The sequence below is a fragment of the Pelodiscus sinensis genome, chromosome 17, assembly GCF_049634645.1.
Source record: "Pelodiscus sinensis isolate JC-2024 chromosome 17, ASM4963464v1, whole genome shotgun sequence".
In the NCBI taxonomy this organism is placed as follows: Eukaryota; Metazoa; Chordata; order Testudines; family Trionychidae; genus Pelodiscus; species Pelodiscus sinensis.
In genome coordinates, this window is record NC_134727.1 from 34,671,568 (window position 1) to 34,693,190 (window position 21,623).

Here is a 21,623-nt window from a genome sequence, read left to right on the forward strand (position 1 = left end):
TAGCAGATGTTCCAGCCCTGTGAGGAGTGCACCTGAGGGCTCTTGCCCTCTGAAACCCAGTCCTGGGGCTGAGGGGAAATGTCTCAAACACGGTTGCTAGGGAAACAGTACTGAGAAATTCTCCTTGGCACCAGAGCCCTCCAGGATGATGTGAGGGGTACAGGGAAGGGAGAGTTTGCTCTTTGATCCTCCAGGCACAACCCCAGTCATCACAGGAAACCTAGATACAAACTGCAGCCAAGCCTAATTGCTATGTGTGTTTGAGAAATGCATGTGCACTAGGGCACGTGGCAAGGAGGGGGTGCCCCAGGCGGGTGAGCAATGACTCTGTCTATGCAGGGGACAGTGAGTGCCCCCCAAGGTGTCTGCTGGTAGCACAGGGCAGAGTGCCCTGCAGTGTGTGTGCCCCGGCCCCGGGGGCAATGTCAGGAATCTGTGTAAACAACAGGAAGTCAGGAAGAAGCCTCCTGCATCCTCTGGAGCTGCACGAAGCAGAAACATTGCGGCCTTGGGAGACAGTGCTCGTAATTCATCAGCCCCCCTGCTTCCTGACAGGGCCAGCAAGTGCGCCCATGCTGTTGGAAATACACCGGTTTCCTCACCAGTTACAGGAGAACCTTGGTGGCTTAGGTGTTTGTGTCGGCGCCCCATTTCCTCCACACTCGGCGACTCCTCGCGCATGATCTGCTTTCAGTTGGCTCCTTTTTCCATGTGGCTCATCAGATGTATCTCCGCTGTCTATTCCCCTCAAATGCCCTCCTAGTCCCGTTCCACTGGTGGAAACAATGGCAGGCGCCCGGAGGCCAAAAGGCAGCCAGGGCCACTGGGTGTTGGACTATCATGTCATTGCTCTGAGCAGGGTTAGCTACCACAGGGGTAAAAAAATACTAGGGCCCGTCTACATTCGTGCACCCACTTCTGCTCTCACTAGCACTCTGGGAAACGGTGCAAAAGAAAGTCTAATGTAGACAGGGCTCTACTCTGGCCAGATGGGTCAATGCCACAGAGGAGGCATTTTTATGCCATGCCACTTGAGCACGCTGCTTCTGTTGGGTTCCCAGCCCCTACCGCTCCAGTATCAGAGTCCTTACATCTCAGGCTGCTTCAGGAAGAGTACCTGTCCCACATGTAGTTACCCACTCTACAGTGCTGGCCATTCGCACCCAATAGCCATGGTACATTTTTCTAACCAACTTTCTCTGGTCTTCTCCTCCCAGATTTCCAGGCAGTGGTGAGTTCTTCTGGGGAGAGCTGGCAAGTAGAGAAGGGAGACAGAGCCTCAGAGACATCTCTTTCTACCTACCCCCTCTGTGCCAGCTAAGAAAACTCAACCACTGAAAAGTCACAGAGATTTGTTATATATAAATATATGCCACCCTAATGGTGCAAGTCACCAAACAGGAAAAATAATCATTAAGATAAAGTGCTTGTTCTGCACACCAGGGATGTGTCTACACTGCACCCATAGCTTGAAATAAGCTATGCAATTTGAACTATGCAAATTGAGTAGCTTATTTCGAGTTAATTTTAAAATAGCTTATTTCGAAATTTGGCACTGTCTACCCAGCACTTATTTAGAAATAAATCACTATTCCGAAATGTCCCTTACTCCTCGTGGAATGTTATTTCAAAATAAGAGGCTTGCCATGAAAATGCAGGCTAGCTATTTTGAGATACCTCCGGTAAATAGCGCTGCAGCAGAGACGTAGCCCAGATGGTCCATTGAAGGCAAGAGAGGCATTGTGTAGCAAAGGACAGGGTCCTTGTTGATTGCATTACTAACTCTCTCCAGGAAGGGGAAACCTGCACCTGAATTCATCCCATCAGCCTGGGATCTGGGATGAAGAGAATCACAAATCCCTAACAAGGAGAAACATGGTCTCTTTGGGTGTGTTTAGACTACTGAGTTTTTTCAAAAAAAGTGGCCTTTTTTCGAAAAAACGTCACCTGCATCTAGACTGCCGTCGTGTCCTTTCAAAATTAAATTGAAAGAACGCGGTGTTTTTTTCAAAATCGGTAAACCTACTTTTACCAGGAAGAACGCCTTTTTTCGAAAGAGCTCTTTCATAAAAAGGTATTCTTGACCACAAACAGGGCTTTTTCGAAAGAGAGCGTCCAAATTGCCTGGGTGCTCTCTTTCGAAAAAGTGAGCCACTTTTTCGAAACCTTTGTAGCTGTCTAGACGATCTCTTTCGAAAGAGGCTTGTAGTCTAGACATACCCGTTATGCTGTCCGGGCTCTGAGAGTCAAAGATACCTAAACAGGATATCTCCTTGCTTTTTGGCCTGGGTCAGTCCAAAAGGGCACATAGAACTGCTTAATATGGATGCTTAGATTACTTTGATAAATCTAAGATTTGTGTGTGTGTGTGTGTTTCCTGTTTGAACCTTGTAAATAACTTGCTTATTTATTTTGTTAGTTAATAAATCTTTAGTTGGTTTATTACAGGATTGGCGATAGGCATTGTCTTTGGTTTGAAATCTGAGTATAAATGATCTGAGGCAAATGACTGGTCTTTTGGGACTGAGAGTAACCTGAATATTATTGTGATTTTTGGTGTAAAATGACCACCCATCACATAGTTCCACTCACACTGGTGGCAAAATAGCCTGGAATGCCCAACGGGACTGTCTTTGACTCTGTGGTAAGACTGTTACGGTGTTCTAGGAGTTCACACTTGATATTAGGTTGGTGAAATCTAATTATAGAACATAGAACTGCGTTGAGGTTTCTGCCCTGCTTTTTGACAGTCTGCCACCAGGATGACACAAGTACTCGTGAACTACGGCAGACAGGTTGGCAGGATTCTTAGGGCTCGTCTACACTGGCCCCTTTTCCGGAAGGGGCATGTAAATTTCATGAGTCGTAGTAGGGAAATGCGCGGGGGATTTAAATATCCCCCGCGGCATTTAAATAAAAATGTCCGCCGCTTTTTTCCGGCTTTTAAAAAAGCCGGAAAAGAGCGTCTACACTGGCCCCGATCCTCCGGAAAAAGCGCCCTTTTCCGGAGGCTCTTATTCCTACTTTTTTAAAAGCCGGAAAAAAGCGGCGGACATTTTTATTTAAATGCCGCGGGGGATATTTAAATCCCCCGTGCATTTCCCTACTACGACTCATGAAATTTACATGCCCCTTCCGGAAAAGGGGCCAGTGTAGACGTAGCCTTAGTGTTTGATCTTGGCAGGTACCAATGACTGTCCCAGCCTTGGGAAAAATACGGCATTTAGCTTCTCTGAGGCTGCATAGACACCTCCGATGGTTATCACTGACTGGGCAGGACTGTGGGCAGATGTGACAGGGCAGACCAAGCCCTGAGCCCAGAGAAGGGCTATAAAGAAGTCCTCCTGGCAGGCTAGAGTGGCTGTGGAGGTACCAGACAATCAGGGGCCAGGAAGGCCTACAAAAGGAGCTGCATAGCAAAGACTGGAGTGGCTGGCTGGCTGAAGGAGTGGCAGTGCCAAAGACAGCTCCAAGTGGGGAGCTGCTTAGAGGTCTCTCACCAGGAGAAGCAGCCTGGAGGCACCACTCTCTATCTGAGTGGGGAAAAAGGCTGAGGGAATCAACTGAGAGACACTCTCCAGAGGGCTCTGGGTTGCGCCCCTGCTAAAGCGGCTTGTGATTGCACAAAGAGTGTGACTCGGTCTGGAGTAGCTGCAATGCTTTTAACACAGACAGAGTGCAGTAGCCCACACTCGGCCAAATGGGGACACTTGTGTGAGGTGAGTGCTGACCCCGTTACCAGCGGTGGATATAAGGCAGGGCGAGCGGGGCGGCTAGAGTGTGGCGCTATTTTGGGATACGTCCGGTATCCCGAAATAGCGTTTTTCGTGTCTTTACAGCACACCCGTTACTTCGAAATGCAATCAAAATAACGGGTTCGCTAGTCCAACGTCCCGGTAAACCTTGTTCCGTGAGGATTAAGGGACTTGCCGGAATAGACTCTCTTGAAATAAGCTATGCAATTTGCATAGCTTCAATTGCATAGCTTATTTTGAACTAGCTAGCGTGCCACAGTGTAGATGCACCCTGGATTGTTCTGCAGAACCAGGAGAAGAAGAGTGCAGGCACAGACTAATAGACACGGCTAGCAAAAATCTTCCTGTCTCAAGAACACGGGAGTGCATTGTGTACCTCACAATGGAAGACGCACTGAGATCAGTACTCCAAAAGGAATAATGAAATTCTCCAGCTCCACCTAACAAAATGAATTAAATACACCCAGCACTGCAGCATCAGACTCGCTAGGTGTGGGAAGGACGTAGGTCAACCTAAGCAACAGGTATCTCAGAGATTTTCCTTAGTCAGAGCCCCCCTCTTCCTTCCCTTCCAGTAGCCAAAATAAGGATTTGCAGTAAGGATTTAGAGACACTTTGGGCTGCACTTCCTAACTCTTGTAGAGACGGCAGCTCTCTGATTCCTCTTTAGAATGTTTCTTCTCCTAGTTTAGAAGTCAACCACTTAGATACCAAAGTGAAATACCACAGACTTCTGACTCTGACCTTTCTAATAGGAGACATGCAGGAAGCCACATCTGGTTCTAGATCCTGCATAAGTCATTGGTCATCAATGCTCATCACCTTGTAAGATGCTGAGTTGGTGTTTGTAGGAATTAAGCAAAAGAAAGTCCTTTGGTTTCCTGGTACTTTATATTTTGCTGGCTGACTGCAAAAGCAGCATGGTCTAGTGGACTTATAGTGTGGCCTTAAGTGAGTCATTTGGACTCCATGACTCAGTTACCCTATCTGTAAAATGGGGTAATTATACTCACCTGCCTGACAGAGATAATGTGAGGCTCCGTTAAGATCTGTAAAGTGGTAGGTGCTATTACTGCAAGTGTCTTGAAGTGTTGACAGGTTCATCCCTTCACTGGAGGCATTGGAAGTAGCCCCAGAAGGAGCCAGGAGAAAGTTGCTTAGGCTCTGTGTTAGAGGTTAGGTACGTGACATATCAGGAAGCTCCAAAAGTCTGTTTCCGGTGGCTCAGCATCTCCTCCTCCATACTCCATGTGAATTACCAGGCTGAGGCAGCTCCATATCCATTAGCAATTGCTGTTTTCGCTCCAGCATGTCAGAGGCCAATCCTGGACTGGAACTTTGTGCCCAGCAGATGGTGAAACTCAGGCCCAGGAAGGTGAAGACACACAGCCCGAGTCACCAAGTGACTTTGTGGTGAGTAGAACCCAGGAGGCCTGACTCCCTATGTTAACTGCTAGACAACACTGCCTTCCCCCTACCAATGAAACATGCCCAACAAGTGCTGCTCAGCACTTCAGCCAAAGGGACGTCGCTTTGTTTCGAGTGCTACTGGCTCCGTGTATATGTATATCCCTTTCACTGGGACCTCTGCACCTCGCTGGGAAGCCAGGGCTAATACAGTGAGGAAGAGCACTTACAGGCTACGTCGGGAGACCTTCGGACAAGGCCCCCACGGCCTCCACTGCCACTGGATTACTTCGGGAGCCGGGATGCCGTAGACCGTACAGGTGAGCGCCTGGTGGCTCCTACGGGAATAGATGCCCCGGGAAGAGGCTTCCTTCTCGTGGATGTGCGGAGGAACTGAAATCAGCAGAATGACAATTTTTGTAATCTGGCATCAACCCCACAGTCCCTTATGCTGAGTGGCCATGCAGAGAGCATCCTCTCTGTTCTGGTCTATAAAAAGACTGGTCACCAGGACATGCTGGCTTGCAGGGCAGCCGGGTCTAGACACAGTGACCTGCTGGTAGCCTCCAGGGGCTGCGATGAATTAAGTATCGTTAATCTCTGGAGCAGCTAGGTCCAATTTAGAGCTACTTTACAAGCAGGAGTAAGTTACACTTAGTTATATTTAAAGCAAATTCCTCCTCTACAGGACTGCACTGATGTGACCGTCTGATTACTGCATGTATCAGAGTGGGTCCTAGCAGTTCTGCACCCCAGTTCATTCCTGCCAGAACCTCTTGAGCCTCCCTTTCTCAGTTACAGTGGATGCCAAAAATACTTTATTTGGGGTTAGACCATTCCCTCCTCTCACATCCCAGAATTCCATGCTGCTGTGTTGTTTCCATATTGCAGGGCTGCATGAGAGATCAGTTTCATCCCTGTTGTAACTCCACCGAGATCAATGGCATTGCATCAGGGGTGAATCTGGCACAAAGTATGGATCCAAGGCCCAGGTATCATGTTTCTATTCTGCCCTGACACAAAATCCTAGTCAGAATCAGTGTCACTTGCCATTCTCCATTAGCCTTTCCTACAGGCATTTTTCTGCACCACATCAGGGAGACAGCTGCAAGGCCCAGCACACTATCACCAGAAGTGCATGAAGACAAGGACTGTTCATGGAAAAGGGGTTGTCTTCATTTTCTGTATTTCCCCATGGTCAATGTCAGAGAAATCTCTGATGATGAGAGTACTTAGCTCTTACCTAGCACTTCTCACGGGTAGCTCTCAGAGCACTTTAAAAAGTGAATCAGCATTTTAAAGATGGGGAAACTGAGTCAGAGATGGGAAGTGACTTGCCTAAGCTCACCCAGCAGTGGCAGAGATGCAAATAGGTCTCCTGAGTTCCACCCCAGTGCCCTGTTCACTAGGCCATGCTGAAAAGGCCACAGGTCATTATCTAGCTATGACTGGTGGAATGGAGATGGTGGGAAGGGATAAACTTTGACAGCGGCAGAATAGTGACATCTCATGGGGACATCCAATGGGCTCATGAACTGAGAGGAGTTACAGCACAAATGAGTTTGCCCCACTGGATCTAAGAGCACCAAGGTCTCTTGGCCTCAGTTTCTGCTTTCTCCATCCTTACCATTGACTAGTAATTGGAGGTTGATGTGCTCCTCCAGCTCAGCTAGCTTGTTCCACAGAACTAAGGTGTACGTCCCGGAGTTCTGTTCTGACACGTCTTTGATCTGCAGCGAATAGGGAGCCTGCCTGTTGAGAATTAACTTGCCGTCCTTGTACCTGTGAGCAAATAGAGAGCAAATGCAGAGAGGTCCAGTCCTGTTGAAATACAGTCAGAGGCCTGCAGACACTAATGCTGGGAGCCATCGGGCAGTAAAATGTGCTCAGAGGGCTTAAGTCACTAGTGCTGGGAGCCCTTCCAGAGGGACTTTACCAGGTTTCCCAAGAAAACGTGTTCGGGAGCAGCTTGCTGTTTCAGAGGTAAAAATTCTCCAGGTCAGGATGCCCGGGCCTGATTCTCCACTGCCTTGCACCACTACACACGTGTGCAAAGCGGGTGTGAAATGCAACCAGTGGAGTGAAGAATTCGGATTGTTCCCGTTTTACAGTCGCTTGTCACTGGTGCAACTGGGGACACAGAGAATCAGGAACTTGGCCTTTCTGTTCCAGGCCACAGCAGTGACCCCTATCTGGCTGGTCAGGAGAGGAGCAGGAAGCTCCCAGGGGAGTTCACTTTGGCTCCTGTGCTCAGCCCAGACCTGAATCTTTGATGCCTAAGTGCCAGGTTCCAGGGCCTCCCCTCCTGTCCCCTCTCCCATCACCCTGCTCCCAATGCCAGGAAGGGCTCTGCTCTGTTGGAGTGAGGGCAGGCGAGCAGGGAGGGCTGGATAGGCCGGTGGGTGTGGGTGCAATGGGAGGCTGGAGAAAGCGAATGATGAGAGAGCAGAATGTGGCCCAAACCAGAAAACTGAATGTGAGGACCAATTAGGCAGGTTTTCTTCCTTGGCTGGCTGCCAGCTGCCTGGGAAAGAGCTAAGGGAGACCTTTTCCGTCAACAGACACTGCTGCAATCCTCAGGCCAAGCTTGTTAGCCAGCCCCTTCTGCTGCAGAGGGGCCTGGGGATATCTCCCCTCCCGAAAGGGATTTCTGCAAGACCCTCATTAATCACCCTTCCCCTCTCCCCGCCTCCCTATTCCCTCCACTGTGAAGGATGGGTAGGAAGGCTGGGGAGCACAGACTAAGAAAGGTGGGTTACCACTGGAACTCTGGCGGGGGGTAGGCGACGACTTTCACCGGCAGCTTCACGACTGCGTCTCCTGCCGTGGCTTCTATCACGGGGCCTTTCCTCCACTCTACGTTGATGAAGGGCTTCTCTGTAAAAGCAGGACCATGCCGACAGGGGACAAGCCACAGAGAACAGGAGGGAAAGCAGAAAGAGACATATCAAGCTGCGTGGCCACAGGCCCTGCGGCACAAGAAAGGGGCTGCATTTTTGGGGACATTCCTAGTACCCAGCTCTTCTCTGGCATGTTTCACCAGCAGATCTCAAAGCACGTTACAAAGAGTCACAGAGAGGTGACGTGACCTGCTATGGGGTACCAGCAGTCTAATAGAAAACCAGGAATAGAACCCCGGTCTTCACTCTAATACTTGATCCACTCAACTACCCTCCCTTTCCAATAAAGTGATGTGACCGTGTGCATCCAGGCAGGTTTGTACAAGTGCATGTTGGTTTGTGGCCGCACATATGCACCTCTGTGGTGTGCACTTGCATGGGGGTGAGCACATCCCCACGAGCTGATCGGCACTGTGTGGTGACGTGCAGGCGCGTATGAGTGCTTGCTATTTATTCCTTCAGGACCTCTCTACTTCACTGAGGCTACATCTACAGTACACTGCAATCTTTATTGGCAGAGACAATGCAAATGAAGCACTCATTAGCATATCTTGCGCTCTCATTTGCATAGTTTCATCCGATCTCTTTTGCGGAAGAGGTTTTGGTGCAAAAAAACGACAGCGTAGATGGGGCCATTTTGTGAAAAAATATCCCTTTTGCACAAGAACACTTATTCCTCAAAAAAGCAGGTATACAGGATCTTGCACAAAAGGGTTTTTTGCCCTGTCTACACTGCGTTTTTTTGTGCAAAACCTCGTGCTCAGTCCATAACTCAGCCGGTACTCAGCTGCAGGGATCCTCTGACCTTAGATGCGACAGACAGTGCTTCAAAAATAGCTCTCCTGTGTGCTAGCGAAGAAAAAGCCGCCTAATCATTTTTAGATTTCCCTTCTCCTTTGCCGTCTGCTTTCAGTCTCTATCCCAGCTGTGCCCCGCCCCTGCTGTCCTGACAAAGGAGAGGCCCATTGTACCGTGCACAATGACATCGGTGCTCTCCTCGAACGTCTGCTCCCCATTGCTGGCCACACACAGGTATTTCCCCAGGTCCTGCTGGCTCACATTTTGGATGATCAGGATACTGGAGAGCTCAGTGTGGGTCTGCTGGGAGCGCCTCTCGGGCAGCTCAGTGACAGCCCGGTGCATCTGCCAAGAGAAGGGAGTGGAAGGAAGGGGGTTAAAAGGAGACAGACACAATTTGGATGGGTTACACGTGAGGTTCCTCACTGCCAGAGATATTCAGTGTTCCTCAGTTTCTTCTCCCTAAGTCATTGAGGCAGTGCCAGGAACCACTTCAGCCCTTTGAGCCATGATAGGCCTGGCAAAGTGACCTGGGGATGTCACGATGGGCCTAGAAATACACATCAGAGTCTTATAACAGGTCCTTTGTTATCACAGGCCCCTCTCCAATCTGCGGTCCAGTCGCCTAGAGCGTAATCATCCTGCAGCTCCTCCTCCTCACAGTAATGTCTTGAAGCCCACAAGATGTTATCCCCCTTGAATAACATCAGCAGAGAGAAATCTGGTTTGTTCTCCCTGCTCCTCTGCATTTAAAGTGACCACAAGCAAGTAGTGGGCTGCCGGAATCGGTAAGCATCTCAACAGATAAGTGGGTCTCACATTCCCTGTCCTCCTGCCTCCCATATTTAACCTCTGTGAAAAGAATCAACTGGAGGTTGATCAACGAAGCTAATTGAATCGGCCTGTTAAAGCAAAAACTCAAAGGCCGAGCTGTCCTTACCCATACGCAGAATACGCAGCTGCATAGGTCACCTGAAAATTTGGGGCATCCCTGGGTCTTAATGCCCACCCATCCGCCTCTTCCTATCCCTGTTCTGTGGCTTTGCCTTCTCCGTAGGGGAGCTAGTTCACTTAATAGTGACAACGCCTGCCAAAGCTATTCGCAGAACACAGAACCTGTGAAAGAGTCATGTGAGTGGTAATGAAGCCATTTAACAGGCATTTGCCAACCCCAGGTGTATCCTGTCAGTTTCTGAATGTACTGTGTTAGTCCACAGGGCCTTAGTTTAAAATTTGCTTTAAAATATTTCATTAGTGTATGCTGAAGATTATAAAATCTAAAAGAGTCACACCCCCCTCCAGTCTGCCATTGGGCATAGGAGCACTGGTTTAATAGTTCTGCGTAGGGTCCCATAAATCTAAAAGACAGCTCTGCTCACGGAGAATACAGTGCAGGGCCTTTCAAAAGAACACCTGCCAAACAAATCAGTCTCCACAATGAAGGAAAATACACTTGATCAAAGGCTGGATTTTGCTCTCAGTTACAGCACTATAAACCTGCTGTCACTCTGTAGAAGTCAGTGATGTGTCTCCGGCTTTGCCCCGGGGAAAGGAGAGGGTCGTTTGATCTGACACTTGCTCACACAATAAACGGGGTTTATTCTTTTGGGGGGAAGGCAAGAAGAAGCAAAGGCTCTTGCTGCTGAACGATGGCAAAATGGGAAAGTTGATGGACAACAACTTAGTCCCACCTTCCCAGTGGGACACCCTGCCTCAGCCACTGACGTGACAGCACCATTGGGAGCTAACGCTTGCTGTCAGCGGTGAAGGAGTTCGCTGATGGGCAAGCCCTTTCCCCACTCACAAACCAAAAGAACGGGAAGAGTGCTAAGCCTGGGGACCCTGCCTCCGGCTTATCAGCCACTGATTTCTTTCACCCTGCGCAGAAAGATTTGTCTAGGCAGAGTCAGGGCGGAGCAGACATGCGCTAACAACAGCCACACTGATTGTTCCCTAAGGAATGAGGGTTGGCTGGGGAGCAGCGGAGGGACAGGGAAAAGTTACGTGTACCTGTTTTCCAGGATAATCCCATTGGAAATTTACTCCAGAGTTAAACTCGGCCCACACCGTGCAGTTGAGGACCAGCTTTTCTCCCATTAGTAGTTCCATGGCATTCTTAGGAAACAGCTGGATGTCATACAGTTCATTCCCTGATATAAAGAAGACCAAAAAAAAAACAAACTCTATAAACTAAAGAAATGCTGTTAGCTCTTTGACACTGGGATCTGGATCTCTCAGTACAATGGGCATTGGCTCCCTGGGGTTTGCAATTCAGCCAAACTCATCATCCCACCATCTCCCTGCCCTGGGTTTCGCTTCTTTCTTCCAGTGATTCCCAAACTTTTTGGCTTCACGCCCTCTTTTTTATTTTTTGAGAAACCCTCATGACCCCCTCACCATGTCAGCAAAACTTGAGCAGAGCAAAAAAGAAAAAAGGAACTGACTGGGGCTGAAAGACAAAAAGAGCAGCAAAATTTAGGGGGGGGAGGGGATTGACAGTGGGAGGCTGGCTCGCCTCGCGCCGCCCCTGGAATTTCTTCATGCACCCTCAGGGAGCCCATGTTCTAGGGACATCTGCTCCTGAAACGGGCAGTGATGGGTGAAGCCGCAACAGCAAAAGGAAGGACAAAACGGCTTTTCTCCATGACCAGCACTGCCTGGTCACTGACTGTGTAAGGGGATTGGTGCACATGACAGCATATTATATCCCAGCATGGCGGGCTGCATGTGTAACCCACACACTCACTGTGGTTCACTGTCCCATGGAGTGACACTTAGACCACTTACAGCGGGAGATAAGAACAAGGGAGCTCTACAGCCTAAGCTGAGCACCAGCTGGCTTTATAGCTATAGTACAGAAAGCTCCAGAGGTCTCAGACTTGACTACTACAAATAGTAGTACAGGCTACTGGGCATGGCAAGTGCCACCATGCTGTCAAGACTCACCTCTAGAACACAGTATTTGGGACCCGTGGCACCATTAAAACTGCCACATTTTCACCTAACCGAATCTCTTAGGGCTGAATTTTGATACCCTTCAATTGAATAATACCTTGCTCCATGATTAGTCCCACTGAATCCAGTGAGGCAGCTTAAGGAGTAAAGTGCCATTCAATGTGAGTAAAGGTATCAGGATCTGGCCCATTGAGTGGTCCTAAATTAGAAAAGGAGCCATTTAGATTGCATGAGGGATTCCTCACCTTTCTAAGCTTCAGCGATTCCATGCTGGGTGGTGAATTTTGGGCCACCACCAAAAATTAATAACAATGAAATGTTCCCAGATGGACTCTGAAATCCCTCCCCCTCCCCGCCCACAAATGAAAATGAATGGGAAAGTTCACCTTTGCAGCCTCCCCAGCATATCCAGTCATTTCTCTCTCCAAGTTACTGAGAGGAGAAACCTTGTTTTCTTTTTTCCACTGGGAGCTGAAATTCCAGGGTGACCTGCTGCCCTGTTCCAGCCTCACCTGTGATGTGCACAATGAAGAAATTGGACTTGAAGGGCTTCTTGTCAATGACGGTTTCACACTGAACAAGCAAGGAGTCCCGGATCAAGTGAGTGGGGACCAGCATCCCCTTCTTGTTGTCCCAGAGAACCGTTCTCCCATCTGGGTAGATAACGGGGGTGGGCTGCAAAAAGCAACATCTTGCAAACTGTCTGCAGAAGTACTTGGTGGCACCATCCCCTAACCAACCCCTAGTTCTTCCAAGACTAACACATTCCATTCTTGTGTAGGGGGGGGGCAGAAGAATTGCAGTGTCACGCCACACTGGACTCCTGCTTCTCATCTCCCCAAATCTTTGTCCTAATGGAATCCCGGCATCCTCTACAGCCTGAGAAGTCACCGTAAAAGACTCAGTATCCATGTGGATAAGCTCACAGTCTGTGAAATGAGACTGGAAGTTCCAGGAATGGAAACTGATAGTGATAACTAGGGAAATTGCTGATGATGTCCCACACGTAAACCCCAATGGGATGAAGGCTGACCTCATGTGGGGTCCTCCCAGCCCCAAAGAGTCCCAGGAGGACTCTGCACAATAGTAACACTCATCCTGGAAGGATGTATTAGCACTGTAAAAAAGTCACAAAGCAAGCTGATGACAGAGTTGTTTTTAGTCAGCAATCCCCATAAGTCCATGCACTTGTCCCTTGGGAACCAGGGCCACCAAGGGTATTTGAAGACCAAGGAGCTAAAGGTAGCAGAGGCAACTGTGAAAAGGCTGCCTGAGGAAATGCAACAAAACAAAGATTTTGCAACTTCAGTGAAGAGGGAGTAAAGCCAGCTGGAACCCCCTCCCCCCAAGCCATGCAGCAGGGAATGCCCAAGGCAGCTGGTCAGCATGGTTTGGGCCAACACATAAAATGGGGAAGCTGTCAGCTTGCATTTTCCATGGAAATCCCACCCTGTGCATTTCCCAGCTCCTGCAGGATCTAGTCTGCTCCTTCTCAGCCAATGAAAATGCCTAATAAAGAAGACACTGTCTGTAGAGGAGGCTCATAGCATCATAGAATCTTAGGGTTGGAAGAGACCTCAGGAGGTCATTGAGTCCAACCCCCTGTTAAAAAACAGGACCAACCAACTAAATCAACCCAGCCAGGGCTTTGCCAAGCCAGGACTGAAAAACCTCTGGGATAGAGATTTCATCCCCTCCTTAGGTAGCCCAATCCAGTGCTTCACCGTCTTACTAGTAAAGTAGTTATCCTAATGTCCAGCCTACAGCTCCCCCACTGCAACTTGAGACCATTGCTCCTTGTTCTGCCATCTGTCACTACTGAGAACAGCCTCTCTCCATCCTCTTTGGAACCTCCCTTCAGGTAGTTGCAGGCTGCTATCAAATCCCCCCTCATTCGTCTCTTCTGCAGACTGAACAAACCCAAATCCCTCAGCCTCTCCTCATAAGTCATGCACGCCAGGCCCCTCATAATTTTCGTTGCCCTCCGCTGGACTTTCTCCAATGCGTCCACAACCTTTTGGTAATGGGGGCCCCAGAATTGGATACTATGTTCCAGATGTGGCCTCACCAGTGCAGAATAAAGGGGAATAATCACTTCCCTAGATCTGCTGGCAATACTCCTACTAATATACCCCAAAATGCCGGTAGCTTTCTTGGCTACAAGGGCACCCTGTTGGCTCATATCCAGCTCCTCATCCACTGTCACCCCCAGATCCTTTTCTCATCCAAGTGGGTCTCTTACCAAGGCCAGGGTGATGTTCAGATCTGGGATGGACACCAAGCAGGGCACCCAGGTGTTCTCTTTCTTATTGATGAGGAGTGTTTCAGGTTTGTTGATAAATGGCTGCTCGAAATCTAAGAAAGAGACATGAAGAGAAGAAAGAATACACAGAGGCAGGGGAAGAACGGAAGAGGGAGAAACAAGAAAAAGGTGAATTTCAGGTATTCGTCAACTCAGCCAAAGCTTGCAGGTGGCTGTGCTGCTGAGTCAAGACACCCTGACTATTCAAGGGCTGAAAAGTTTCAAAGGCTGCTTGTAACCGAAACCCTGTTGACTTGCCACTGAGCAGCCTCTCAGCATCCAGCAGTCTCCCAGTGAGGCTTGGGTCGGGGCTGTGGCAGCCTGGCCACCAGGGAAGGCTGGGGCTGCAGCAGCCAGATGCTTAAGAAGACGGGGGCCACGGCACAGCAGCCCTGGCCCTCCAGGTGGTTAGGAAGGATTGGGTAGGGGTTGGGCAGGCTTGGCTTCATCGGGAGGGAGGTTGCAAAAGGGGTGGGATCTCTGGCAGAATGTGTGGGGTTTGGGGCTTGCCTTCCCCGGCTGGGCCTTCACCTGCTGCCCATGTTAACACTCCTGCCCCTCACCCCCCTACAGGTCTCTCTTTCTGGGCCCTCCGTTCAAATCCACCTCAATGGACTTTGTGAAACAGGCTCTTCCTTTCAGTTCAGTTCCTGGCTGGATCTTCCCCCTAATGCCAAAATGGCTCTGTGTCCATGGGCAGAGCTAGTCAGGATGTGCAGGCCTGGAGTAAAAGGCAGCCAGCACGACCTTCCAGCCAGAGGAGGAGGTGATTTGCAGCCCAATGGCATGCAGATGTCATCCTGTGGAGATCCCTCCCGGTAGAGAAACAAACGAGCGGAGATTTCCAGGGCTTCCACCCAGCTGCCTCTCCACTTTCACAGGCACAAACAGTGACAGGAAGAGCAAAAACACCAAGCACAGAGAATTCATGTTTGAAGCTGTTTTCTAGATGCAGCAGCTAGCGAAGGCCTCTACAAGCACATCCAACAAACAAGCGACCCCCAGGAGGGGCTGCTCTCCTTGTTCTGCTCATTTTGGGAGAAGGTCCAAAATGTCAGGGACACAACTAAGGTTCCCTCTAAGCCGCACAGCAGCACAGCCCTGCAGCTGTTTAATTAGTTCTGCCCAGGCAGGGGTTCAGAGCTCCATGCCTGGAGCTGTCTGACGGGGCCGAGCTGATTAAGCAGCTGCAGGGCTGTGCTGCCACTCAGCTTAGAGGGAACCGTGGTCACAACTAACTAATTGCACATAAGGAGCTTCCAGTGACGTGTGTGTGTGTGTGGGGGGGGGGGTCCATTTCTGTAGCATACATAATGTTTTCCACAGTTTCATGACTCAGCATTTCTGATGTCACTCCAAACAGGGGGGTTGGATAACCGGACGGTTCAACAGCTTGGGAATAGGCCAGAGAGGCTTTCCCCTCAAAATCATCAGGCCACTGTGAATGAGAACAGTTTGTGGCATGTAGTGGTTGCCATTATTATCTGGATTATAGTCGCACCTAGGAGCCCCAGTCATGCAGCAGGTTCCCATTGTGTTAGGTGCTGTACAAACCTAGAACAAACAGAGCCTCCTGTTCCCAAAGAACTTTGCAAGCCAAGTACAAAGGTAGCTATTCACAACAATGTCTAAGATAGGTTATTTGCTCTGCCCTCTTCTCCTCAGTTAGACTAGGAATAACAGACGTAGCCATGAAGTGTCCGTTGGCAAATGCTGACATTTAAATGGCAACCACTGTACTATGTGCAATGAGTTCTTGTGGGTTTTAGTGGATGTGAGTTCACATAATAAAATTTATCACCTCAATTAGGCCTCTTTTGGGGAGTTTCAATCATAATAAAGTCAATGCAACACAACCACCATGTAGCTTCTGCCATCCTTGAGCAGCTAGTCCACATACACAGATGCCACAATTTTTGTGCTGCAAAACCTGTGTTTTATAATTTGGCAATAGAGACTCATGTTTTTAGGTCCCAGGATCAATCCCTGAATACCTTAACCAGAGCAGAAGAGACCTAGAGACAAAACTCTCTTATTATCCCTAATAGATGTTCTCCTACTGGGCTCACTGGTCTAGTCCAGGTGAAAAGTCTGCACTGCACTGCCTATGTTTAGTGCAGATGAAGCCCAGATTTCTTTTTTCTGTTGCCCATGCTGAGACAGGGACTTTGCAGTGTTTTTCTCCCATTAATTTCATTGTTGTTAAATGTTTCTGCCAAAAGGTTCTGTTTGAGGGGTTACTTTATTATTGTGGCTTTTATATAACAAGTGCCTTCAGGGTGTACTTGAAGAGTAGCCACTGATGTTCTTATGAAGGACTAAGACAAGATTAGAATAGGAGACAACTAATATTCGGGATGGAAATTCCTGCCAAGTCTCTTCTGCTGCTGGCTATTGTTGTTTTGAAGTTTTGTTATGGAAGGATTTGTTCTGACATATCAGCACCAGCTGCCCAGCTGTATATTCAGGGTCCAGCAAACTCCAGCAGCACACATGCTTAATTGGCCACTCTAAATCTAGACCAGATCCTAAGTGTTCAGTGTCTAGAATGGAGAGATGCCAGCATCACTCCCTAGCAAAGGCAATGTCTAAGTGTCTGATTTTGTCTGGTTTCACTTGTGCAACCTGCCTATTTGGACAGTGGGAATATTTATTTCCTAGGGTTGTGGCAGATCTTCAAAAAGGCCTGGGTTTGGTGCAAGAATTGCTGGTTGAACTGCATTCTGCTGGAGGTCAGATAAGATTATCCCAAAGGTTCCTTCAAGCCTTAAAATCAATTACCCTATTTACCCGGATCCCTACAGAGACTATAATCATAACTTCCAAGGGAGGTGAGGTTCCCCTTCGCTGAGCACCGTATGTAGGGCCAGGGGCTAAGACCCCTGAGACCTCTTTTCCCCATTTCCCAACCATTAGAGCTGTCTTTTAAAAACAGGAGTGCCCAAATATTGCCCACACTTGCAACTTTCTAGAAGCCTGAGACCTCCAGCACTGTCTGAGCGGGCCCACCTAGAATAAGCCCATCCCATTGGCTGCTACTTATCACATATGACAATGATTGCCATTAAAAGGTACATATTTGCCATTGCTCAGTGGTATCCGATATACCATGGTCTTTCACTCCACTTCGAAAGAGGAAATAGCTGCAGCTGCTGCAGACGCTGTGGCATGACAACTCAACGTCAGTGATGAAAGCTGCCCTGGCTTTCAATTTAGGATCATGCTTCTCAGACTAAGGGGTCCTCTGTTGTCAAAGTCAGTTTGCATGGAGAACCTGTTGGTTCACTTTCAAAGGCTCTTTGCCCTCCAGTCTCCTTGCTCTCGGCTGAAGCTTTGTTTGTGAATTTGAACACTTCCCCAATTCCTGTCACTGGCCAGAGTTTTGGAGAAGAGGGAGGAGAATAACTATGGCAGGTGAAACACCATGAGATCCCCTCTGAGCTCACAGATAGCAGCCAAGAACTCAGTTACTAGGTGGATCACTGCCAAGGAGACTGTGATTCATAGTCTCATTTTCTCATCTGACTGCATCACGTGTTGTCTATGAGGCTGTCATAATGGGTGGGCTGGGACCAATTTAGCATCTTCTTCAGCCACAGTCATAAGCCCTCTGAGACAGGGGCTGCATCCTGTTCTGTTTGTTACAGACACTCTCTGTTTACAGCACTGACTACAAAAGTGTAATAATAATTCATCTCTACACACAAGCGGGGGAGAGAAAAGTATTAATTTTAGTGCTAAGGGCAGATGGTCAGATCGTAGCAATAGAGAGTCCGACTGTTCAGTCCTAGCACAGGCGTCCTCCTGTCAGTTCTACAAAGAGCCCTCATGTGAAAATTTATGCAGAGTGGTAAATCCGTGGTTTGATTTCCCTCTCTCCAGACTTCTCCAACAAATAAATCAGCCCTCTCTAGCTCTCGGGATGGATCTCTAGGACACAGAACAACTCAGCTGGAAAAGAGCAGAACTTTATCTGGAAATCCTACACTTGGCACCTTGCCAGTGGGGATGATGCGGGGCAGGAGGAAAGGCTCCATGATCACACACCGAATTCCAAGTGTTCTGGAAGGCTTAAAAATGATAGGCTACAGTTTTAAGAGTGGATGTCAAAATCCACATGCAAAAAGTCTCCTGCAAATGCTCATGATTTACTTTACACATGTAAGTCAGGTATAAACATATGCAAATTGTTAGCGAGACACCCAACCAACCATATATCTCAGCACTTATACAATCTTCACTGTTGCCCCATCTAAGGAACCATCCCAGATGTATGCATTTAGTCTCCCAACACATCTGTCACACAGGAAAATATCAACCAAGCCACAGAAAGGTCAAGCAATTCGCCTTTGGGCACATGTGCCAGGAATTGAACCTCTGTTTCTAGAATCCCAGACAGCGCCTAAACCACAAGATCATCCATCCTCACTGTTAACCCGCCAGATTGATCTGATTTGCCACTGTAGTTACTGTGTGCTCAGACACAGCTAGAATTTTGTGTGTCATTTTTTTTACCCTGATCTGGGCCTTTGGAAAATTTTCTCTTCCATGTCATGGTTCTGCTTTGGGCACAGGGTTGGACTCGATGTCCTTCTGAGGTCTCTTCCAACCCTATGATCCTATCCTGGCTAGAAAGGAGGGAGGGAATAAATGCACAATTGAACTAAGCCAGTGGTTTCAGTGGATAAACATCTTAACAACATGCATTTTTAGCCTAGTGGCGGGGGAGTGTGGGAAGAACTTTAGGGAGCGCAGAGAACTTGAGCATCAGTCTTTCGCCTCTGCAGACCTTCAGATTTGAATTAGGTCACCATGTTTGCGTGCAGTAGTCTTGGTTTCATCCTGGGCAGATGCTGTGCCTCACCAGAAAACACCCGGATTTCTGCAGGAATGGCAGTCTGTCTCTGCTTGGAGGAGGCCAGGGCTGAGAGAGGAGAGGGGGCTACATGTCAAGACCTATAGAACTGGCAAAGGTTTGGGGGATCCTCAACCTGGACCGACACAGAAAGAGGTGCTGCATGCAGAGCTGAGCAGTGTATGGCTGGTTTACACAGCCCTCTCTTCCATAGAGCGTAATCCTGCAGCCAGCGCTCTGTCGAGCATTACATTTCTCACTCTGGCTTTGTTTCTGATTCTCTGACAGTCCCCCCACAGCAGAGCAGAGGCTAATTATTTTATTTTATTACAACTAGAGCTTCTCCAAGGCCCAGGGATCTGCTTGGAGGGCACGGCCAAGCTGAAAATTCCTGCATTCCAGTCCGACGGGAGCAATCACCCCAGGCACCAATGTAATTGAATCCTGGACTGAGCAGAGCTTTAGCAATCCCCCAGAAGTGGGCGGATATTGATTTGCTCTCAGCATGGGGAGATGACCCTCTGCCCCACTCCCTAAGCCCCCTGGAGGCCAACAGCCTGTTGCCGACAAGAGGATGAGCATGTTCCTGGAGGAACTTTCCAGGAGATGAGGTGTGAACTCAGTTCTGTCCAGCTGCTGCTGGGAGACGTGTTGCTGCCTGAAAGCAAGGTCGGGGTTTTTTCTTCTTCTTCACATTTCTGCCATTGTTACAAGCTTTCGTTGAATTTCTGTGTTGATCCCTGTAGTGAGGCTGTCACCCTGCTCTGGTGAAATAAGGGTTAAACCCAGACCTGGGAGGTGGCTGGAACTGTGGCCTATCAGAAGAAGGCTACAGACAGCCAATCAGGGCCCGGCTGGGCCCTATAAGAAGGGCTCCTTCAGAGGAGGAACATATGGTCTTGTTCCAGCTGTGAAGCAGGAAGGAGCTGGTTGCTTGGGTAGGCTAGAGAGGGTATCTGAGACAGAGTGGTGCTAGGGAAAGGCAGACAGAGTTGGGGAGCTCTGACCTGACCCACCTCCCAAGCTTCAGGCCTGGCATAGGAGCTAGAGGGGAACTAGGGCTGTGGAATTGCAGCCAGGACAAGAGAAGGCAGCGGGTCCACCCCTTGCCAATATGAGTGGCCATTTCAGACTGCGGTTGGGCTAGATGATGACTGGCAGTAGGTCACTGAGGCAAAGTGGGTGCAAGGGGTTGAGTTTCCCCAAGAGGGGAGGACCCCAGCTTGCGGGGGCACTGCTGTGGGGCAATCCTGCAAGGAAAGGGGCAGCATGGGTCTGGAGGAACATGGGGTCTGAAGTAGCCCAGAAGACGACAGGTAACTGAGGGTGAGACACTGGCCAACAGGGGGCACTTTGGGGCTGGAAGAGCTAATTCCCAGATAGACCAGCAGGAGGCGCCATGAGTGCACAAACCCTTACAATCTCCCCCACAGTCAGACTGACAGCACTGCTGTCTGTACCTTGGGATTCATCACGACCCAGGTTTGAAAGCCCTGATGCAGCTAGGTGAAAACAATTCCTTCCCTTCACCCTGTTGACATGGGCTGCCCCCAGCCAATGGTCATCGTTCACCTGGAGAGTAATTTCTTACCACTCACTCCGCCCGTCCCAGCGTGTACATATTTCTGCACCCAGGCATACTCGAACACTGCAGACCTTTCTCAGGGAGGGATGGAAAGGCTTAACTGATTACCCTGTCAGCATTACCGGCATGGTTAACGGGATAACCAGTTAACTGGCAGCTGGCCGGGCTGGAGCAACCCTTCCCCCACCCATGGCACAGTGCACCCAGCCCACCCTTAGCAGTCGTGGATAGGGGAGCTGCTTTGTCAGGCCCACCATGTTCCACCGTGGGCAGGGAGCTGCTCCAGTGGCCCCCCTGTCCGTGACGTGATGTGGCAGGCCGGTTAACTGGTTAAAGAGATAGTTTAACTGGTTAACATTTTAAACAGGGGGATACAGGCTCTGATGAGAGAGATTCTAGGGAAGCAGTAGTGACAATGGGAGGTGCAGAGATACCTGCAGAATTATGAGGTGATTAACTGAAGAATAGTACTGCTTCCTCAAGATCCTCCAGGAGGTGAGCAGGGCCCAGACAGACTAGGGCAAGCGGGGAGGCCAGAAGCTTGAGCAGAGCAGTGTTATGCCTGTGTGGCAGGCGAGACACTTCAGGAAGTAATGGGGCTGTGAACTGGAAGACTGCCTAGGTCACTGTGGAAGTGAGTGGGTTTAAAAGACTGTACCCTCTGAAGGGAGAAAAACATGGAGTGATCCAGCAAATAAAATATTTACTTTTTTGGGTGTGAGGGATAGCTCAATGGTTTGCGCATTGGCCTGCTAAATCTAGGACTGTGAGTTCAATCCTTGCGGAGGCCATTTAGGTATTTGGGGCAAAATTTTGTCAGGGATAGTACTTGGTCCTGCTGTGAAGGCAGGGGACTGGACTCGATGACCTTTCAAGGACCCTTCCAGTTCTAGGAGATAGGCAATCTACTTTAATTTATACTGACCAGTGTTAGTCACACCTTCCTTGGCTGCCCAGCTCTCCCCCAATGTGCTAGTGTGGGGTGCCGCCGGCCTACGCTGAAGAGACGCTTGGGATTGACATAATGGAGAGATTGGGCGAGGCCTAGCAGGGTGCCTCAGGTCAG

The 21,623-nt window shown here is 49.2% G+C and overlaps 1 protein-coding gene across 6 annotated transcripts in view; it reads right to left on the reverse strand.

Annotated features, from left to right (window-relative positions):
* FLT4 (fms related receptor tyrosine kinase 4) overlaps nt 1-21,623 on the reverse strand; it is a 110,866-nt gene that overhangs the window by 36,157 nt on the left and 53,086 nt on the right. For 5 of the 6 annotated variants that reach the window (XM_075900532.1, XM_014581164.3, XM_006138225.4 and 2 more), the window contains exons 4-10: nt 14,058-14,170; nt 12,328-12,490; nt 10,871-11,010; nt 9,034-9,205; nt 7,922-8,039; nt 6,790-6,944; nt 5,393-5,555 (exon numbers count right to left, since the gene is read on the reverse strand). In XM_075900532.1, coding sequence (XP_075756647.1) covers nt 5,393-5,555; nt 6,790-6,944; nt 7,922-8,039; nt 9,034-9,205; nt 10,871-11,010; nt 12,328-12,490; nt 14,058-14,170 — 1,024 coding nt within the window. The other variant, XM_075900533.1, reaches the window with a different exon arrangement.